Genomic DNA, 17565 nt, shown 5'->3' on the forward strand with positions numbered 1-17565 from the left:
TCTTTGCTTGCCTTCTTCTAGATTGATATTTATCACATTTCCTTCTCTTTTCAGTTTTATACACTTGTAAAGATTGCTAGCTTTTAAATCTATCACGTGCCATCCTTGCCTTTGCTATTTAACTATTTTAGCATCTTTATTAGCATGGTTATATTTGTGTTCTCCAGTCACTCTATATGCAACCTTTACAAAAAAAAAAAGTGAGGGTGCTTGAGTTACAGATACTATTCTGTAACAAAGACACCATTTTTTAAAAACATAACCAACATTTTATTCCAGGAATACTTCCCAGTTCACCACACATATGGCCTCCCTCTCTTATTATGCTGAAAGCAGTAGAGGAAGAAACACAAGTTCCTGAAATCTAAGTAAGGGACAAGTAGACATTTTGGAACAGATATTGATAAGCCAAGACCAATTCTTATAGTGAACATGTGGTTTATACAACTAAACGTAGTTTACTCTTCAAAACTGCAGAATGACATCTACATGTGATTAGGTGAATGAAGTGTCGACCAAGGAAAGAGTCAGCCAATATGCCTTTCTAGGAATACATATTGGTAAAAAGAAACCTAGGTGTCACAACCTAGCTATTAGATACTTTGAAATATACATATAAGGAAAAATAGTTAGCAATCTCACTGTTCAGATCTTAATGTGCAGGACCTATAATCCTTATAAAACGCATTACAACAGACAGCTTTCAATATGACAAATAAACCCATGTAAAAAGACACTCATGTCCCTATGAACCTTGTGGAAGTACTTTTTATTTAATGACAAGACATAAATAATTGTTTGATACATTTATCTGATTTTCGTTTCTGCTTTAGAGAGTTCTTACCTTGGTATTGTAACACATTTTGTATTGCAGTTCTGAGTGGTGATTGCCTTTTCAAGCTCATCCAGTTGCCCTGTCTTCTTGAGCTTCTTGACCAAACTTTTCACTGCTTTCTCACACCATTTTTCTTCCTGACCGTTCTGCTCACCCCCACCAGCTCCTCCAGAACCACCAGCAGACTTCTTCCACCCTAACAGTCTCTTCACAACAGGTGGGGTAAACGGCAATATAGACGACATGGCCCAGGTGAATAACAACTTAGGCAATAACTTGGCTGCCCTTTACAACCTAGGGAAAAAGGAAATCCATTAGAAGATTTAAGTAAGAGAACTCCTTCATCTTTCATGTAGTCTAGACAAAATGGAGAATGCCAGATGACAGAAAGCCTTGAAATACTCATGACAAAACAAGAAGCTATTGATAGTTTATTAGCTGCCCATTCTAGAAGCAAGTGATCCTTCTCTGCCAGTTATAACAACTCTGCCATTCCTGTATTATTATTCTAAATCTCTGCATTGTGATCACAACTTTATATAAAGGACTGTTATGTGAATGTAGCTATATTATGGGGAATATACACTCCTGTCAGTAATATACTTTTTGCTAAATAGGAAACTGAGTCTTTCTACAAAATGACATGGCTATTAACAGGCAGACCTGGTTCATGGAAGTGGTAAGCCTCTTGTTAACATGCCTCTTTGAAGAATGAAACCCACATTTTAGTTAGGGATGGCACGGATGCCCAATTTGGTCCAGGAGTCAAGCAGACACCCACCTGCTCATGCCCGCCGAGCCCCTACCCCTGCTCAACACCTGCCCCCGACCCACACGCTAGCTCCCAGCCACTCACCGAGCCACCAGCGCTCACCCTGGACCGATCAGCAAGCCCCATGATCGCCATTTTGCAAAAAAAGGGCAATGGCAAATATATGCACATCTAGTTATAAGCAAAATGGTGCATGAATGGCCCATATATGCAAGAATACAGGCAGAAATGGCTAATCTACGACTGTGTTCTTGCAAATAGAGGCCATTCATAGCACCATTTTGCGTACAACTAGATGCGCACATATTAATCACCGACACTTTTTCGCAAAGTGGCAATCGCAATACTCGAGGATGGGTCCTGGGTGATTGAGGGCAGCTCAGCGAGCGGTGGGGAGCTTGATTGGCCGTAAGCATGTGAGCAGGTGCAGGGTGGGCACCTGGGAAACCTGGACGGGGGGGTCGCCTATCCATCCCTAATTCTAGTTTATACTATGTGCACATTCCTACACATACCTGCTCAGGCATAGCTTCAACTGAATCCAGGACATGCAGCCCAATCTTATGCATGCTAAGTTAATCCATGGACTTCTGATGGGACTAACTCCCTAGAAATGGTACACAGGATTGTAGTAATACTTAAGATGTTTTAATATTTTAGGAAAACTATATATAATACACTGTATATTTTTAAACAATACCCATTATCATGTTAAGACATTAGAATTATGCTTACATCACACATGCAACGTAAGAACTGTATTATTTTTAAAAAATTCAAGTAACTGCCATGCCGCACCCGCACCCTACAAAAAAGTAAAATAAGCTCAACCAGAATAGTTGCTGCCTAGAAAGACCAGTGTTTTCAGAGATGAAATAATTCATACTCTTTGATTGGTAGGGAGGAAAGAGGTTGATTTCTGCCACTTTCCTCTTCCCGCTGTAGCCCCACCCCAGACACACAATTTGGAGTGTCCCTCAACATTCTGCAGCAGGTTTTCATGGCACACAGCAAAAACTGATGAAAATTGCCCCCATTTTCTGCCAGTGGGAGCCCCCTGTGATGAGAGATCCACCTACGGGATCTCAAGTTCTAAACCACTAAGACGTATACTTAAAATAAAAGAAACTGCCTGCTTTACTAAGATACAATGGACTAGTTAGTCACACTTAGATCCCAGTGAAATCAACGTAAAAAGTTATTCATTAACTCAAGACCTATTGAGTTTAGTGGGAACTAATGGGAACTAATTTGGTCTGGCTCCAACTCAAGTGTTTCCAGTTGGGACGTCGGAGATATCTGCAAAGTTTTCAAATGAGATCATATTTCTGTGAATCTGACCCATGCATTCAGCAGCGGATCGGCTTTTTCCAAGTCGTGCAGACTTATGGACCAGGGGTTTTTTTTACTTTTAGGAGGATTCACGCAAGTGCGCACTTTCAAACAAATGAAATTCTTGTACAAAAAAACCCAGATTTCATCACTGAGCAGACAATGGAATGAAAGATGCCTGACAATCCATGAAACACAGACAGAACAGATTTAACAAAATCCATACAATCCTAGTTTCCAGTATTTTCAAGCCTCAGTAGCTAGGTTGGAAGGCAGCAGAAACACATTTTAAGAGAACAAGGTGTTTTTTAAAAAATATGTTTCAAGATAAACAAATACATTCTTGGTAAGATAAACAGAAACCAATACAAATAATCTCTGGATTTTACAAACACCAACAAAATCAGTAGGTGGACAATAGATTTCCGATTTGTACTTTTGCATTAAGAAACTGGGCACACAAGAATGGCTTTGGATAGGTGTCTTTTGGTCCCAGTGCAATCTCGGGAAGTCATTTTATACATGATTTATAAGTTACGAAGCTCTATAAAGTAGTAACAAGATTTAAGTGATCTTTGAGCGAAGGCCAGTTACAACATGGTCTTGAACATGTGCATGAAGCTTTGTCACAACGCAATATGCTATTTCCTCATGAGTAAGCCCATGAACAAAATCAACGCATTCAGTTTTTTGCATTTTTACTGCTTACAAAGCTCAATCTAATGCAATCCAGAATTTTGAAAACAAGTTTCTGATCTTAATGGCTGCAGTCACATGATGACAGACAATCTCTGTAACATGCGTAAGTGTCAAAAGGCTACAGTTTACATGTTCTCTTGTGGCCCCAGTCATGTTTTTCCCCCTCACACATTTCTCCTATCCATCCTTTATCCCAGGGGTAGGCAACCTTTTTGTGACTGTACGAACATTTGTAATATTTTTCAGATCCATATGCCCATTTGTCATTTTGGCCTGTGGGCATTTACGTTTGGGATTCCCTTTTCTTGCCCCCCATTGCCCAGATTCCCCTGTTTCTTGCCATCCTCGCCTTCCCCAGACCCAAACAGCGACCCCCACCCCAATGCCTTGCCCAACTAAGCACGACTGAAGCCTTAAGGCGGAAGCATTAAGTTGGCATCGGGATCCGATCTGCTGACTTTCTGCTTCCTCCTAAGAGCTTCCAGCACTATAGAGGTGAAGTAGGCAGTGGGGAGGAATCGTGGTTAGGAGAGGGCGCACATGGGGATATGTGAGGGGGAAGTGGAAGGGGGTCCTGGTGGGTGTCAGTGTACCCATGGGCACTGCATTGCTGACCTCTGATTTATCCATATATTTGTTGTGTTACAAGAAGTCCAAGAGAGAGGAAAAACCTCAGTTACTGGGCTCAAATGGAACAAAGCTGAGGACCCTCCAAATGTTGAACTCCAACTCCCATCAGCCCCAGCCAGCATCTCAGGAATGAGTTGTTGTCCAGCCACACCTGGAGGGCCAATGACTGAAACAGAATATCTAGATCTGGTAGCTTCATTCAAAATAATATGTTAATCAGTCTCAAAGACTACACTTTAACTGCAAAGTATCAACTCTTTGTATACAATGCCATCGCTATTCTCTCCACATCCTGAACTACAATAAAAAACAAATTTGCTCACTACAAAAAACACCTTTCACCATCACCCCTTTCACAAGCATGACTACCCCACATTCCTCCTCAGCTAGGGAAGGAGAGAAGAGAAGATTGTCCCTGACTTTGCACTGCTCTTTAGAGGCACTCAATGCTCAGCATGAGATCAGGCTCAAGAGACCACACCCCTCCATCAATTATGGGGAAGTACAAGACTTCAAGTTTTAGCAGGCTAACACATCAAGCCAGAATCTGTGAAGAGATCTTTATTCATCCACCCAATAGGCACTCCCATTCTAGTGGATTGCAGAAAACATTGATAACAATTACAGGAGAGGGGGGAAAAAGGCGGAGAGGAAACCTAATTCACAGACTGATCATTTTCATTCAAGGGTAAAGGGGTAAAGCAACAACTCAAACAAATCCGCTTCCTGAAACATTTGCCACAAACTGAAGTTTCGCTTATGGATCACTAAATCTACCACCAAAAACTATGCAAGTTTCAAACAAAGTAAGAAGTGCATTTACCTTTCAGGAAAAGGAAGTGATTTTATTTTCATAAGGATTTCTAGGGGATTTGTTCTCTCCCATTTTAAAAAAAGGGAGCAGACTTAGAATTCTAAAGACTATGTTCTTCTTGTTCTGGGACACAAAGTATCCACTCAGCAGCCATTGCTGATCCTAGAACAGCTTGATTTTGGTTTTATTAGACAAAAGGGCGCCACACCAAGCTCGCACACGATTGCTCCTGAAACTGCTCTGGTAATAGGGAAAAGAGATGAAGGAGGAAAGCCCTTTCCCTTCTCTACTCAAGTACAGTGAGGCGGGGGGGGGGGAGGCAGGGGGGATAGCAACCTGCTGAGCAATGGCCTGAGCTCCACCCCAGTTCAGTTCTTCAGCTAATTATGCAAGCTATAGTAGGTTCTATCCAGTTCCTCAGCCAGCTATGAATGGGTTGAAAAGGTTCAAGCAGAAAAGTCATAGTCCCAGCTCAGTATGACACTTACTACTGAAATAAAGGTGAAAGCTTCCCATTTGAGCAGGGGTGCACAACCCGCAGGCTGTACAACCCATGGGCCACCAAGGCCTGTACTGTGGCCCCCTGCAGGATCTCTGACCTTGCCCCTGGCCACTGAGTTCCTTATCACCTGTACTCTCCCATCCCCTCTCCAGAGATCCTCATACAGATCACTCTTTCCCAACAGTTACTATCAGGAGGGAAGAGCGATCAATATCAGGATTTCATGGGGGAAGGAGTAGAGAGAAGGCTCTCCACTCCCTCCCTCAGATTATTCTTTCTCTACCACTGCTAGCAGCAAGAAAAGGACAGGGTACCATTTACAAAAAAAAATTGGATATTAATAACATACAAGAACAAAAAAAAGCATTTCAGGTTCCCTGGGTGTTTCTTATGGCCTGAACAAGGATTACAGAAGCTTTGCCTGACACAAAGTCTAAGTCACTCCACCCCCACAAACTTGGACACATACTACATTCACATATGCTCTTCATAAGTCGATTACCACATCAAGTGATGACTTACATGTGTGGAAAAGCCAACACAGATGCCATTTCCCAGACTATTAAACAATGGTTTTCAATGGAGCAATTGGGAAGCTTTCACAGTGGAGGGAAGAAAGAAGCAGGGTCCCTCAAGTATCTGAATTTTGGGGACTGGTGCTTTTTAGCTTGCTCATCCACCAAATTCAAATTAAGACCATCTGAGAAAGTGAGGTCTTTAATGTTTTCTCACATTTACATCCTGCCTTTCCTCCCTGGAGCTCAGAGCACTGTGAATGGGGGGGATGCTCTATTTTATCCTCACAGCAATCCAACAAGGTAGGTTAGGCTGAGAGAGTGACTGTCCCAAGGCCACCCAGTGAGTTCCAACACCAAGAAAGAATTGAATCCAGGCTGCCCTGGTCCAAGTCCATCACTGAACCACTACACCACCGCAGATTTACAGAAACCCAAAATTTAACCCATTAAAACATCTGGCAGGCTATCTGGGAGAGCTATTCCTGCTCCAAGCACTACAGCAATGTCTATTTTTTTGAAAAATAAGGAGCCAGGGAAAGACCTCTCACAGAAAGGAAAGTCTGGAGCAGCTCATTTGGAACAAGACACTCCCAATCCACCTACAACAGAAGATTGGGATGAGCAGAGAAAGAACCTTTTACCACATCGGCATTCCACCAATGTAACTAGCATTTCCTCCCCTATATTTCCTCCCCAGATATAGTTACTAGAGCTTTCTCTAGATCAGGAGTAGACAACCTGGTGCACTCCAGATGTTTTGAATTACAACTCCCATCAGCCCAATCACCATGGCCAATGACAGTACAACTCTGGAGTGCCACAGGTTGCCATCCTCTGCTCTAGACTATTCTCTGTGAGCACACTGAGCAGATGGAAAATACCCTTCAGCTGCTAAGCCAAGACAGAATTCTCCTAGCAAACAAGTTGCCAAAAACATGAGGAACCTTCAACAAGTCTGAAGAGCAAATAAGCATGCTTCTTGGATCATGATACATCATAATTTGATGCACAGCTGCACAAAAATTAACAGCAAGCAAATTAGTTAGCAAGCCCTTCACTCCAGGTTTCTATGGTATAGTATCCAAAATATAAGCATTTTGCTAAACACATGTAAAAGTGATAGCTTAAGCCTCCTAGAGGAATAAGATATTCCAAATGGATAATTTTGTATCACCTAGTTTTTGTGGTAGTTCATAAAATAAGGATCATTTTCATCCTTCAACTTTCAGTTGTTCCGGGCTTGAAATGCTTTTAAAACATCTAGACTATAACAAAAATGTTTAACAGCTTGAGATTTTTCCAGCCCAGTAGTCAACTGGGGAACTTGCATCACCGTTTAGGAGATGGAATCAATGGCTTCAGAGTGGAAGGGAATCCCTTTGAGAAAGCCATGGGAGAGGAATGGATGAGGATGTTTAGCTGTGATTCATACTGCATGTGCTGTATAGGAGGTATGCAGCCCCAAACTATGCAGGTGTACTTGGAAACAAGTCTTGCAAATTTCAATAGAACTTACTCCTGACTGTATGCGCTTAAGTTTTTAGATTTGGATTCAATTAGTGATTTGGGGAATGGTGAAGCAACTTTGTTTTCTTTCACAAACGCAGGGAAGTAAATGAGCTAGGTTCATATCTGTATTTTCCTCAATTTCTCCTGTTTCTTTTCTTCCAATTCTCCTTACTTATAAAATAAAGCAAATATGGTTAATGGATACACTTCAGTGCTGGCTGTAAAGCACCATCTAGTTCTTCAGACTACAGCAAGAAGCTTGCCCACAAGAGGTACAAACTGAAAGGTATCAACAGAAATTAGCATGACAGTGAACTAGTTGCATTGCTCTCAAACCATTCAAGTTGTATTTGATCCAGTAATCCCAGTTTACACCGGAAATAAAACTCATTTGTCCACTTTAACTTTTGTCTATGGAGAAAAAACACAATTCTTACTAAACACCTATAAACCAACAATGGAAGTCAATTTGCCTCATCAAAACATGGGCTTAGAACGATATACATTTGAACTTTTAGGCACCTCAGTTTCTTGTAGCCTATCACAGATGACAAATACCAAAATTACTTTCTGCTCCATGGAACAACTAATCCAATCGCATGACCTGCAGCAATTCAATTTAACTGATCAATTACAAATATTCTAACAAAGTAAGCTTTGATATTGTCTTGTGGCTTTACAATAGAAGTAATTAAATCCAATTTGGAAAGCAGAATTTACAGCTCACTTAGCAAGTCAAGCCCCTAAAGGGATGCTTCCAATTACAAAATTTACATGCATGGCCCATTAAAGCAACGCACTGTACATCTGAAACCCCTTAAATTGTTTATACAATAGCCAAAGATACAGAACAGAGCCAACTTTTCTTCATCTACAGGCACTGTGCAAGTTTGTTGATCTCATGATCAAAGCACAATCATGAATACATGATCCAGACCCCATTTTTCCAGAAATGGGAGAGGGAGCCTAGAAATGGATGTAGATTTTCAGAAGGGATTGTACTAATACTGCAGCACAGACTTTAAACATTATACCACCCCAACACTGTAATAGGAACACACCCTAGTAATACTTATGAGTTAAGTTACAATTTAGCTAACAGAATGTTCAGCTACCTCTGCCTTAACTTTTACACACTGCAAGCTATTTTACAACCGCTTTTGGAACAGTACCACCACTTTGTGATTTACCCATATTTCTTAGTTCCTCTTATACAAGTAAATAATTATGGCATGACCATTAACTTATTATCTTAGAAGGGGGGAAACAAGAAAACCTGAAGCGTATTAGGAGTACTACATCGCAGTCAAAAAACAGAAGCAAATTAATGACTTGAGAACTCTGCAGCAGGGGGGAGAAGGAAAGCTACAGTTTCTAACTGGAGGCCTGGCTCCAAGTAATAAGCAACTGATAAGCTCTAAGTGGCAAGTGCTCGGCATTCTATAATCCAGACCCCAAATTGTTGCCAAAGAAACTGCTTTTGTTATTTCAAGAGACTTTATATGCAGATTTACTATATAGTTTAGCCAATTTTTTTCCTGCGAACCACAGTTCTACAACTGAGTGGTGGTTGTTTTTAAAGAACAGAGCAGCATCCATGCCATCCACAGGGGAGATGGCCCACTCACCTCCCCACACCATTCTCCACTCAGCTGCCCATAACTTGAATAGCACTTACAGACACTGTCATGTTCTATTGTGTTCCCGTACTACTTGCCTACACTGGCCCTCTGATGTGATAAGCATGGGGAGAGGGAGAACGCCTAATCACCACAAGGCTCAAACATTCAAGGTGTTTTTCTTAGCCCTATTCAGTATGATAAATTCAGTATTCATCAACTGCTATAAAGCTATAGGCAACATAGGCTGAGGAAGTAATTACAGCCCACCAAGGCCTCCAACTTTCCTCTGATCACCAAATATGTGGTATATAGGTCAGTCACTATACAACCGTTGACACCACAGGCTGAAGGAAGAGCCTTGGAAGGCCAGATAAGGTCTACAGTTCATACAATGTTGCTTACTTTAGGTACATTTAAATATAGAAGGAAATGGAACTTCCATAAGAGACATATAGACTTTGTTATTGTTCTAAAAGCAGAGGTGGAGTGGTGAATATGGTTAACATTGTTTGCAATAAGCAGCCATTTTGTATGAAAATCATAATTATTTGGCAGATGTAAGATTTTCTGCCAACTGACCAACTTAGGGTGGGCAATTTGTAGCCCTCCAAATGTTTTGCCTATAAGTCCCATCAGGCCTAGCCAGTGTAGCCAATACTGAAGGATCATGCAAATTGTAGGCCAAAACACCTGGAGGGCCACTGATCTCCTGCAACTTTTAAAATCATAAACACATAATGGCCTGATTCAGATCATCATCTTAACCAGAGTCCAAGGACAGGCAACCTGGTGCCCTCCAGTTGTTTTGGGCTACAACTTCAATAATCCCTGACCATGGGTCATGCTGGCTAGGGCTTATGGGAGTTGTAGTCCAAAATATCTGGAGGACGCTGCCCACCCCTGGTTTAGACTACTGTGAGCGAGCCTGAGGTTCAAGCTCTCAACATCTTCTCATGCGAGAGGAGAATAAAAGCTCCTAATCCCACTTTTGACTACACTAGTTTTCCATTACATGCAGTTCAGAGAACTCTTAGTCTAGATCTAGGTATTAAAGCAAACCAGGATCAAACTATGATTTGATATCTTGGGTCTTAACTCATAGTGCTTGCATGATGATACAGCAGCATAAGTATACAGTAGTAGTTAGTGTAGCATGAGTTTCAAAGATGATGCCATCATAGACAAAGAACATCTAATTTTCTTTCACAATTTGAGCGCACACATTGGGCTAAACATAAGAAAAACCAAGATGAATCACTAAATACCTAACTAGTCCAGCACTCTTGACAGAGTGGCCAACCACCTGCCTACGGGAAGCCCGCAATAGAAAATGAATGCAACAGCACCCTCCCGGTCATGTTCCCCGCAACTTGTGTACAGAGGCCCACTGCCTCCAATACTGGAGGTAACGTATAGCCATCATGACTAGTCACCACTGATAGCCTTATCCTTCATGAAAATGTTATAATCAAACATATTTATAGAATTTGCCTTTGTTCACAGGCATCTGAGGTGATCTACATTTAAAACCCAATACAATACTATAAGTAGGAGTTTAAGAACTGCCTTGAAGAACAGAAAGCAGGTCTACCTGAAGCCATCCATATGCCTTCATAAGCACATTATGGCTATGGAAGTTCTGTTTTGCTATCATGGTTAATAGCTACTGACAGACCTCGAACCTTAAATCCCTTCAGGAGCTATTTAAACTAGTGGCCATCATCACATCATGTGGTAGAGAACTCCACAAGTTAATTATGTGCTGTATGAAAAGTTATTCCTTTAGTCTTCCCTAAATCTAATGTCAATTAATCTAATTGAGTGACTCCAAGTTCTAGTATTACAAATGGGAGGAAAATTCCTTCTATCCGCTATGATGTAACGCAACCTCCAGCATATTTCAATTGTGCAGACACTTAACACTATGGACATAAACGCATGAATTACAAGCAGACAGCAAGATTTAATCTTTTTTTGTTATTATTTAGTTGCTCAGGGGCATCTCTATACAACACAAAGAAGAGAGCTTCCTACCCCATCATGACAAAGAACTACCACCTCCTTCTTCCCCAGTCTCTGCTGCACTGCACAGACGCAAGAGATGTTCTGCCCAGCCCCCAAAAGGAGAGGGAGCTAAATATTTCCCTAATAAAGCTAAATAAAGAAATGTGACCATATGCAGAAATTACTACTTGCCAGCTGGTAGAAGATTTTTAGATGGGGCGCCAGCATATTCTACAACACCCTCCTCTTCCACTCTCAAGCCACCTTTGTCTTGCAAGATGTCACTAACCCCCTGACAGCTGCCCCTCCAAGCAGGAAATGAAAGAACTCTGTTTCCTGCCTGAAGCAGTGCCTACCAGGTGCGAAGCCATACTTTTCACACAAGTTTTGAAATGGCCAGAGCCACCACACAAATAATTTTGTTCAGGAAACAGCATGGGATGGGCCAAAATGAGTACCAAGGAGCTGTTCTCTTCTCCCTGCAGGCAAGTTATCCCCCTCCCTTTCGGAAATGCCCAATTGCCCCAGAGGCCACTGAATCAGAGCAGAGGCAATATCCCAGTCAGCCAGGGGGCTCCAGATGCTTCTCAGCCACCTCACAGCCAGCCACCAAGGAGCTTGACTGGGGGAAACAAGCTCCTTAAACTGAAATACTCCACCACTTCTGCCATGGACTGCATCTCCCATAAAAGGCCATGTCCACAACCAATGCCCCTTTATTAATGGTGATGAACCAGTTACAGTCATATTACTATCATGTGTCTGAACAGGCAGCCAGCCCATTCTCCTTAAAGGAATGTAAACACCCACAGTATCTATGGGAACACATTAGGCTACAATCCTATGCATGTAGGATTGAGAGCCAGTGTAGTGTAGTGGTGAGAGTGACGGACTGGGAGCCGGGAGATCCGGGTTCTAGTCCCCACTTGGCCATGGAAGCTCACTGGGTGACTTTGGGCCAGTCACAGACTCTCAGCCCAACCTACCTCACAGGGTTGTTGTTGTGAGGATACAACGGTGAGGAGGAGGATAATGTAAGCCGCCTTGAGTTCCTTGCGAGAGGGAGAAAGGCGGGGTATAAATGCAATAATAAATAAATAAATAAATAAATGTAAAGTCCTACAACGCCCAGCACGCCCCATACCAGGAGATGTAGGATTTTTTCTGGCTATACTTGCACAGGATTACATCCCTTAGTCTCTTATTGGTAAGAACTCATTTAGCACCAAATCTTTTCTTCCACTCTTAATAGGATCTATTATATAGATACATTTGCAACACTATAAATTTTTAACACTGAAAACTTAGCAACAGCTTCTCTAGGCGGACAACTGCAATCTCAGATACCCAAGACATCTAACACATCATTACTTAAGTTTGTAAATTTAGATTTCCTATCAGGCGCACAGCTAGAAGAAATAGTTTAATAACCTTGCCACAGCAGCTTTTTAAATATACAGGTGTCAAATACAAAACTGAGCATCAGTTCAGATTATACTGCGTCTCTTGAAAGTAACTGCTCGGAGGAGGTACAATTTCACACAAGTCCTCTTCTCTGTGATATTATACTGCTCAGGCAATTAGACCACTCATGTGAGCTGTTATTCATAAGAGTAAGTCAATGAAGACAACATTGGGCTATCTCAACTTGCACCAGTATTTCTATTCAATTAAGAACTGCAGAAGAAATTCTGAAAACTGTTTTGTAGCTAAACAAAATTAAGTACAAGTAATTGTTTTCCTAACTCTACAACTGTTTTTCTACCCAGAACCAGAGGATTCACATTTGCAACTCCACCAGATATCCTAAAACCCAACAGAATCAAGGAATGAAACTAAGTTTGTGGCACAATGCTGACAAGTATGGAGGAACTTCTATCTCCATTAGAACAGGATACACTGATGTAATGTTAACCCATTATTCTCATACAAAGAAAGGAGTAATTGGCTCACTAGGTTGCAAGATCTGGAACAAGCCATTTTTAAAAGCACCAAACACACACATGCAGTATGATCACTTTGGCACTCATGGGAAAGGTTGCCAACTATCCTGAACACAAGCCAGTCTTGATTATTAGGTGAAAATATTTTAAATACATAGCTTGATGATGAAAAGTTGTACATCTTTAACATCTAATAGGACCCAGCTCAATAGTCAGCTCTATGGTGCAGAAGGGTAACCAACTGCCCTCCTGCACCACACAGCCCTGTGAGAGCAGACCACAGCATCTCACAGGTTTCTGTGCGAGTTACTGGATGCTTTTTTTTCCCCAATGTGGTGATGGCAATTCTGCTCAGGGAGGGGGCACAACACCACAGAAAGGTGGCTGCATTGGTGGCCACTTCTTGTCTTGCGGGGGGCATTTCAGCGGCACCCCAGGGGCACACTGGGGGCAAACAGAGCCCATGGGGCAAACAGAGCCCATGGGGCAAACAGAGCCCACCCCTGATCTAGCTAGAAGCACCCTGGAATCTTAAAACATACACCTTACTCCTCCAATTTCAGAGTAGGTATGGGGTGTTCAAACCTGGGCTCAATTCCCAAATAAGCAATAGATCACCTGACGGTCTTGGGCAAGTCTACTAAAGCTTCAACGCCCCTTAAGTGTAAAGGGAGTAGCAGCAATCATTCTTAACAGGGTTTTTGCAAGAACAAGCACAAGAGATTATCAAGCAATTTTTAATGTGCAAAATGCTATAAAAATTGTTCTCCTACTCTTCAAAGCACAGAATACCAATACCGTTATCTATTACAACTGCAAGAGATTTTGAAAACTTGCAGACTAGGACAAAGGCAGCATGCCTCATCCACAGACATTTCAGCCTTGCAAATAAATCTATGCAAGTTAAAAGTCCACAAAAACATTTACTAGCCCGCACTGCTTTACATACTTATGTGAATTATTTGCCACTCAAAAAAGATGAACCTCATTTCTAGGCATGCAGACTGAGGAGTAAGTCTCATCAAGTTCAATGTAATTTATGTCCAAGCTTCCCTACCTAGCCATTTGAGCCAACTGCCACTTGCCAGAGACAAGGAGGCAAGTGGCTACTTCCAAGGCTGCCTCAACGCTTTTAGGTACCACAATACATCACCTGCCTTCTGCTTTTAGTATTAATTTGAAAGTTTCAAAAGTGCTTAAGGGTTTAAACTGTCTTTAAGCTGCTATTTTATACTTTTATACTAATTTGTTATTTTAATGGGTTGGATCTAATGGGACCCTTGCATGGGCGCCACAGCCCCTATCACGGGCAGCTGCAATGGTACTGCTCCCGGATGCAAGCGCCAATACGTTCTGGAAGGGGTGTGTCCTGCCCCTTCCAGAAACAACTGGAAAGTTTTGGCACTTGCCCCCAGAAGCGCTACACTGCAGCTGCCAGTGACAGGGGCTACATGCACACCGATGTGGGCAGGGTCAGCCCCACTCCCATAGCTGCCAGTGGGGCTTGGGCACCCAAACAAGGATCCCACTGGATCCAACCTAATGTGTTAATGTTTTATGACTATGTAATCTGCCTTGCAAGGGCAATGCCCTAAAAGTCAGCCAAAAAATATTTACATAAATATAGTTCAGGCCAAACACTTACAAGAGATTGGGTGGAAGCAATCACTCACCTACTGTAAAAACAATTCAGCTCCTCTCTACCTTCCTTATGCATTTGCCTAGCATGCTCATTTTAAATTGTTTCAAGCAGAGTTTTGTTTGTGTTCACAGACCTGATCAAAGGAAGTGTTTTATAAAAACATGCTTATGAACATGTATGGCAACCAGAATCTTGTACTACATAAGGCAGGCAACTTAAAATTACGCTGGAACATAACTCACTCAACAGAAATACACTTCCCGAGTACATCACCTTTTACTGCCAGAATCAGCCTTTCCTGTATTACAAGAACAAATCTACCCCACTCAGCAGTAAGTTAGCCTGGAGAAACACACTTGAGCATGACCCATCAGCCTAGACAAGAATACCAACAATTCCCAGAAGCCACATGCATTGACTGCTACCAGGATATAAGCTGGATATCCCAGCTAGTATCTTGTATGTGTTAAATTGAGAGATCTTGTAGGTACACAACTGTGAACAAGATTGTACTGCTTGCTTATTAACACATTTCAGAACGCTTCAGCATCCTATTTTATAACTTTTGATCAATGTATATCATTTCTCACCAAATGCTAAATGTTTGTGTATGCAAAATAAGTAAACACTTCCCTTTTTATGAGTGGAAACTACTTGAAGAGTCCTCCCTCTCAAAACAAAAAGATGTACCCTTTATCTGACAAAGACACCTTTCTGAGACAGGACATGGGATTTCCCCACTGAAAAAATGTTTCTACAAAGACTAGATTCTGAGGATAGGAAAATGAATAGAGGTGTTAAAGAACTGGAAGTGAAGGCAAATTATTTCCTTGGTATATTAAGTGCAAACATACACACACCCTTCATTCAGTGGTGGTAAGAACTATGCCTATTCTAAGCCATTGGGGCAGGGATGGTAGAAAAGATTTACTAAAAGCCTCTTTTGTCCTAAACTTGGTTTTGGTGGAACCCCAGAGCTAAATCTTAAGTCATGTTTGTTTCATTTAGAAAGAGAAGACGGAAAGACAACTCTTTTAATCTTATTGGAAAGACAACTCTTTTAATCTTATTGGTTCTCTACAGGGGTGGGAAAGAAAAAAGCATAGTAGATAAGGAAGGATTATCCTAAAACTTCTTGTTTTGGCCATTTGCTTCCTAGCCTTTCTGCTTGGGCATGGTTTAAGTAACCGCTATACTCCCAACTACTTCATTGTTGAGAAGAAGGCAAGAAAAAAAAAAGTTTTGCTGTTTTCCTCCCCACCACTGCAGAGATCTTGGTGTGGCTACTTTTCTCCCCAATATATTTTAAATAAACAACGGGTGTATTGGCTCCAGACCACACTCCAGATTCCAACAACAGACCGTGCAAACACACAGCACAATCCTAAACGCGTTTACTGCGAAGCAAGTATGTTCTGTGTAGTAACTGTTTTTAGATTGCAGCCTTAAACACACAGTCTTTTGCTTGCAAGGAAGGATTGTTGTTGGTTAAGAGGGAGAGGAGGAATGGAAATACCGAATATTAATATTCTGCAGATTTCTATTGCTTGCCTCTTACCCAGCTACGCATAACGAAAGACTAACAGTACAATCCTATCCATGTCTACTCAGAAGTAAATCCCAGTGAGTTCAGTGGGACTTAGTCCTTAGTAACTATGTCGAGGGCTATAATCCTTACGCACACTTACTTGGGCACAAAAACCCGCTTGAACTCAAAAGGGACTTGCTTCCGAGTAAACGCGCCTTTGCATGGGGTCTGCACGACGCCCGATCCTATGCGCCACCTTCGCCTCGCGACCAAGTCTCCACCAGGGTCCGACGAGGGTTGCTCGCTCGGCGGGAATTTCGTTGCTGCTGCTCGCGACGCGGGACGGCAAACTTGCTACACGAGCCACCGAGCCCGCTCCGCCGAGAAGTTGTTCGGTCCCCCGCGGAGGATTCGGGGCGTGCTGGCTCCGGACTGAAGCGCGTACATGAGACGGCTGCGATCCCACGCACACTTTTACACCTGAGGAGCCGAGACTCATTGAATCCGTGGGGGCGGGGGCTTGCTTCCGCCCGAGTAAAGAGGTACGGGATCAAGCTTGGGAGAGGAGGGGCGGAGAGAGCGGCGGGTGGGGAGTCGCGGCAACACCTCCCCCCTCCTCCTCTGAATCCGCACATCTGAGCCCCCCACAAGCGGAGCCGTGAGGGGGCCGGATTCCACCAGCGGCCCCCCCGCCCCCCCGGAGGAGGCCTGCCTCCCGCCCGCCTGCCTCCGCACCCCTCCCCCACCGCAGCACCGCCTACTCCCACCACAACAAAGCGAGGGAGCCTCCCCCTCGCACGGCCGAGGCCCGGGGCCTAACCCAGCCGCTCGCCCCGGCCCCCGCGGCGCCCCTTCTGGCCCCCGCCGGGCCTTCCCCCCTCGCAGTCCCCCCGCCACCTCAGAGACCAACCTCCTCACCCCCGAGCTGCGCCTCTGCCACCCTCGCGCCCCTTCTCGCTGGCTGGCCCTCACGGCTCCACGCCCGCCATTGGCTGCCGAGGGCCGGCCCCGCCTCGACTCCTCTTCTCCCCCCCCGACCACTCCACGAGCGAGCTCATTGGCCGCCTCTGTGGTCCATCACGAGGAAGCTGCAGCGCGGAGTGGATGAGAGGGAGGAAAGGGGCGGGGTTGGGGCTAACCGCCTCCCTCCCTCTGCCCCCTTCGCCCCTCCTTCCTCCGCTCGCTTGCTGCCTCAGCTCGCAGCGATTGGCGGCG

The 17565-nt window shown here is 43.3% G+C and overlaps 1 protein-coding gene across 4 annotated transcripts in view; it reads right to left on the minus strand.

Annotated features, from left to right (window-relative positions):
- The window catches only part of SMAD2 (SMAD family member 2), a 65922-nt gene extending 48562 nt beyond the window's left edge, over positions 1–17360 (minus strand). For 2 of the 4 annotated variants that reach the window (XM_084832880.1, XM_084832883.1), the window contains exons 1-2: positions 17261–17349; positions 845–1129 (exon numbers count right to left, since the gene is read on the minus strand). In XM_084832880.1, the coding sequence (XP_084689006.1) occupies positions 845–1080 (236 nt within the window). In that variant the 5' untranslated portion in view covers positions 1081–1129; positions 17261–17349. Of the gene's footprint in view, positions 1–844; positions 1130–16510; positions 16600–17260 lie in introns of those variants that run through there. The other 2 variants (XM_084832881.1, XM_084832882.1) reach the window with 2 other exon arrangements.
- Positions 17361–17565: the final 205 nt, after the last annotated feature.

Source organism: Heloderma suspectum, chromosome 2, assembly GCF_057233095.1.
Source record: "Heloderma suspectum isolate Gila_16-S chromosome 2, 16-S_ref, whole genome shotgun sequence".
Lineage (NCBI taxonomy): Eukaryota > Metazoa > Chordata > Lepidosauria > Squamata > Helodermatidae > Heloderma > Heloderma suspectum.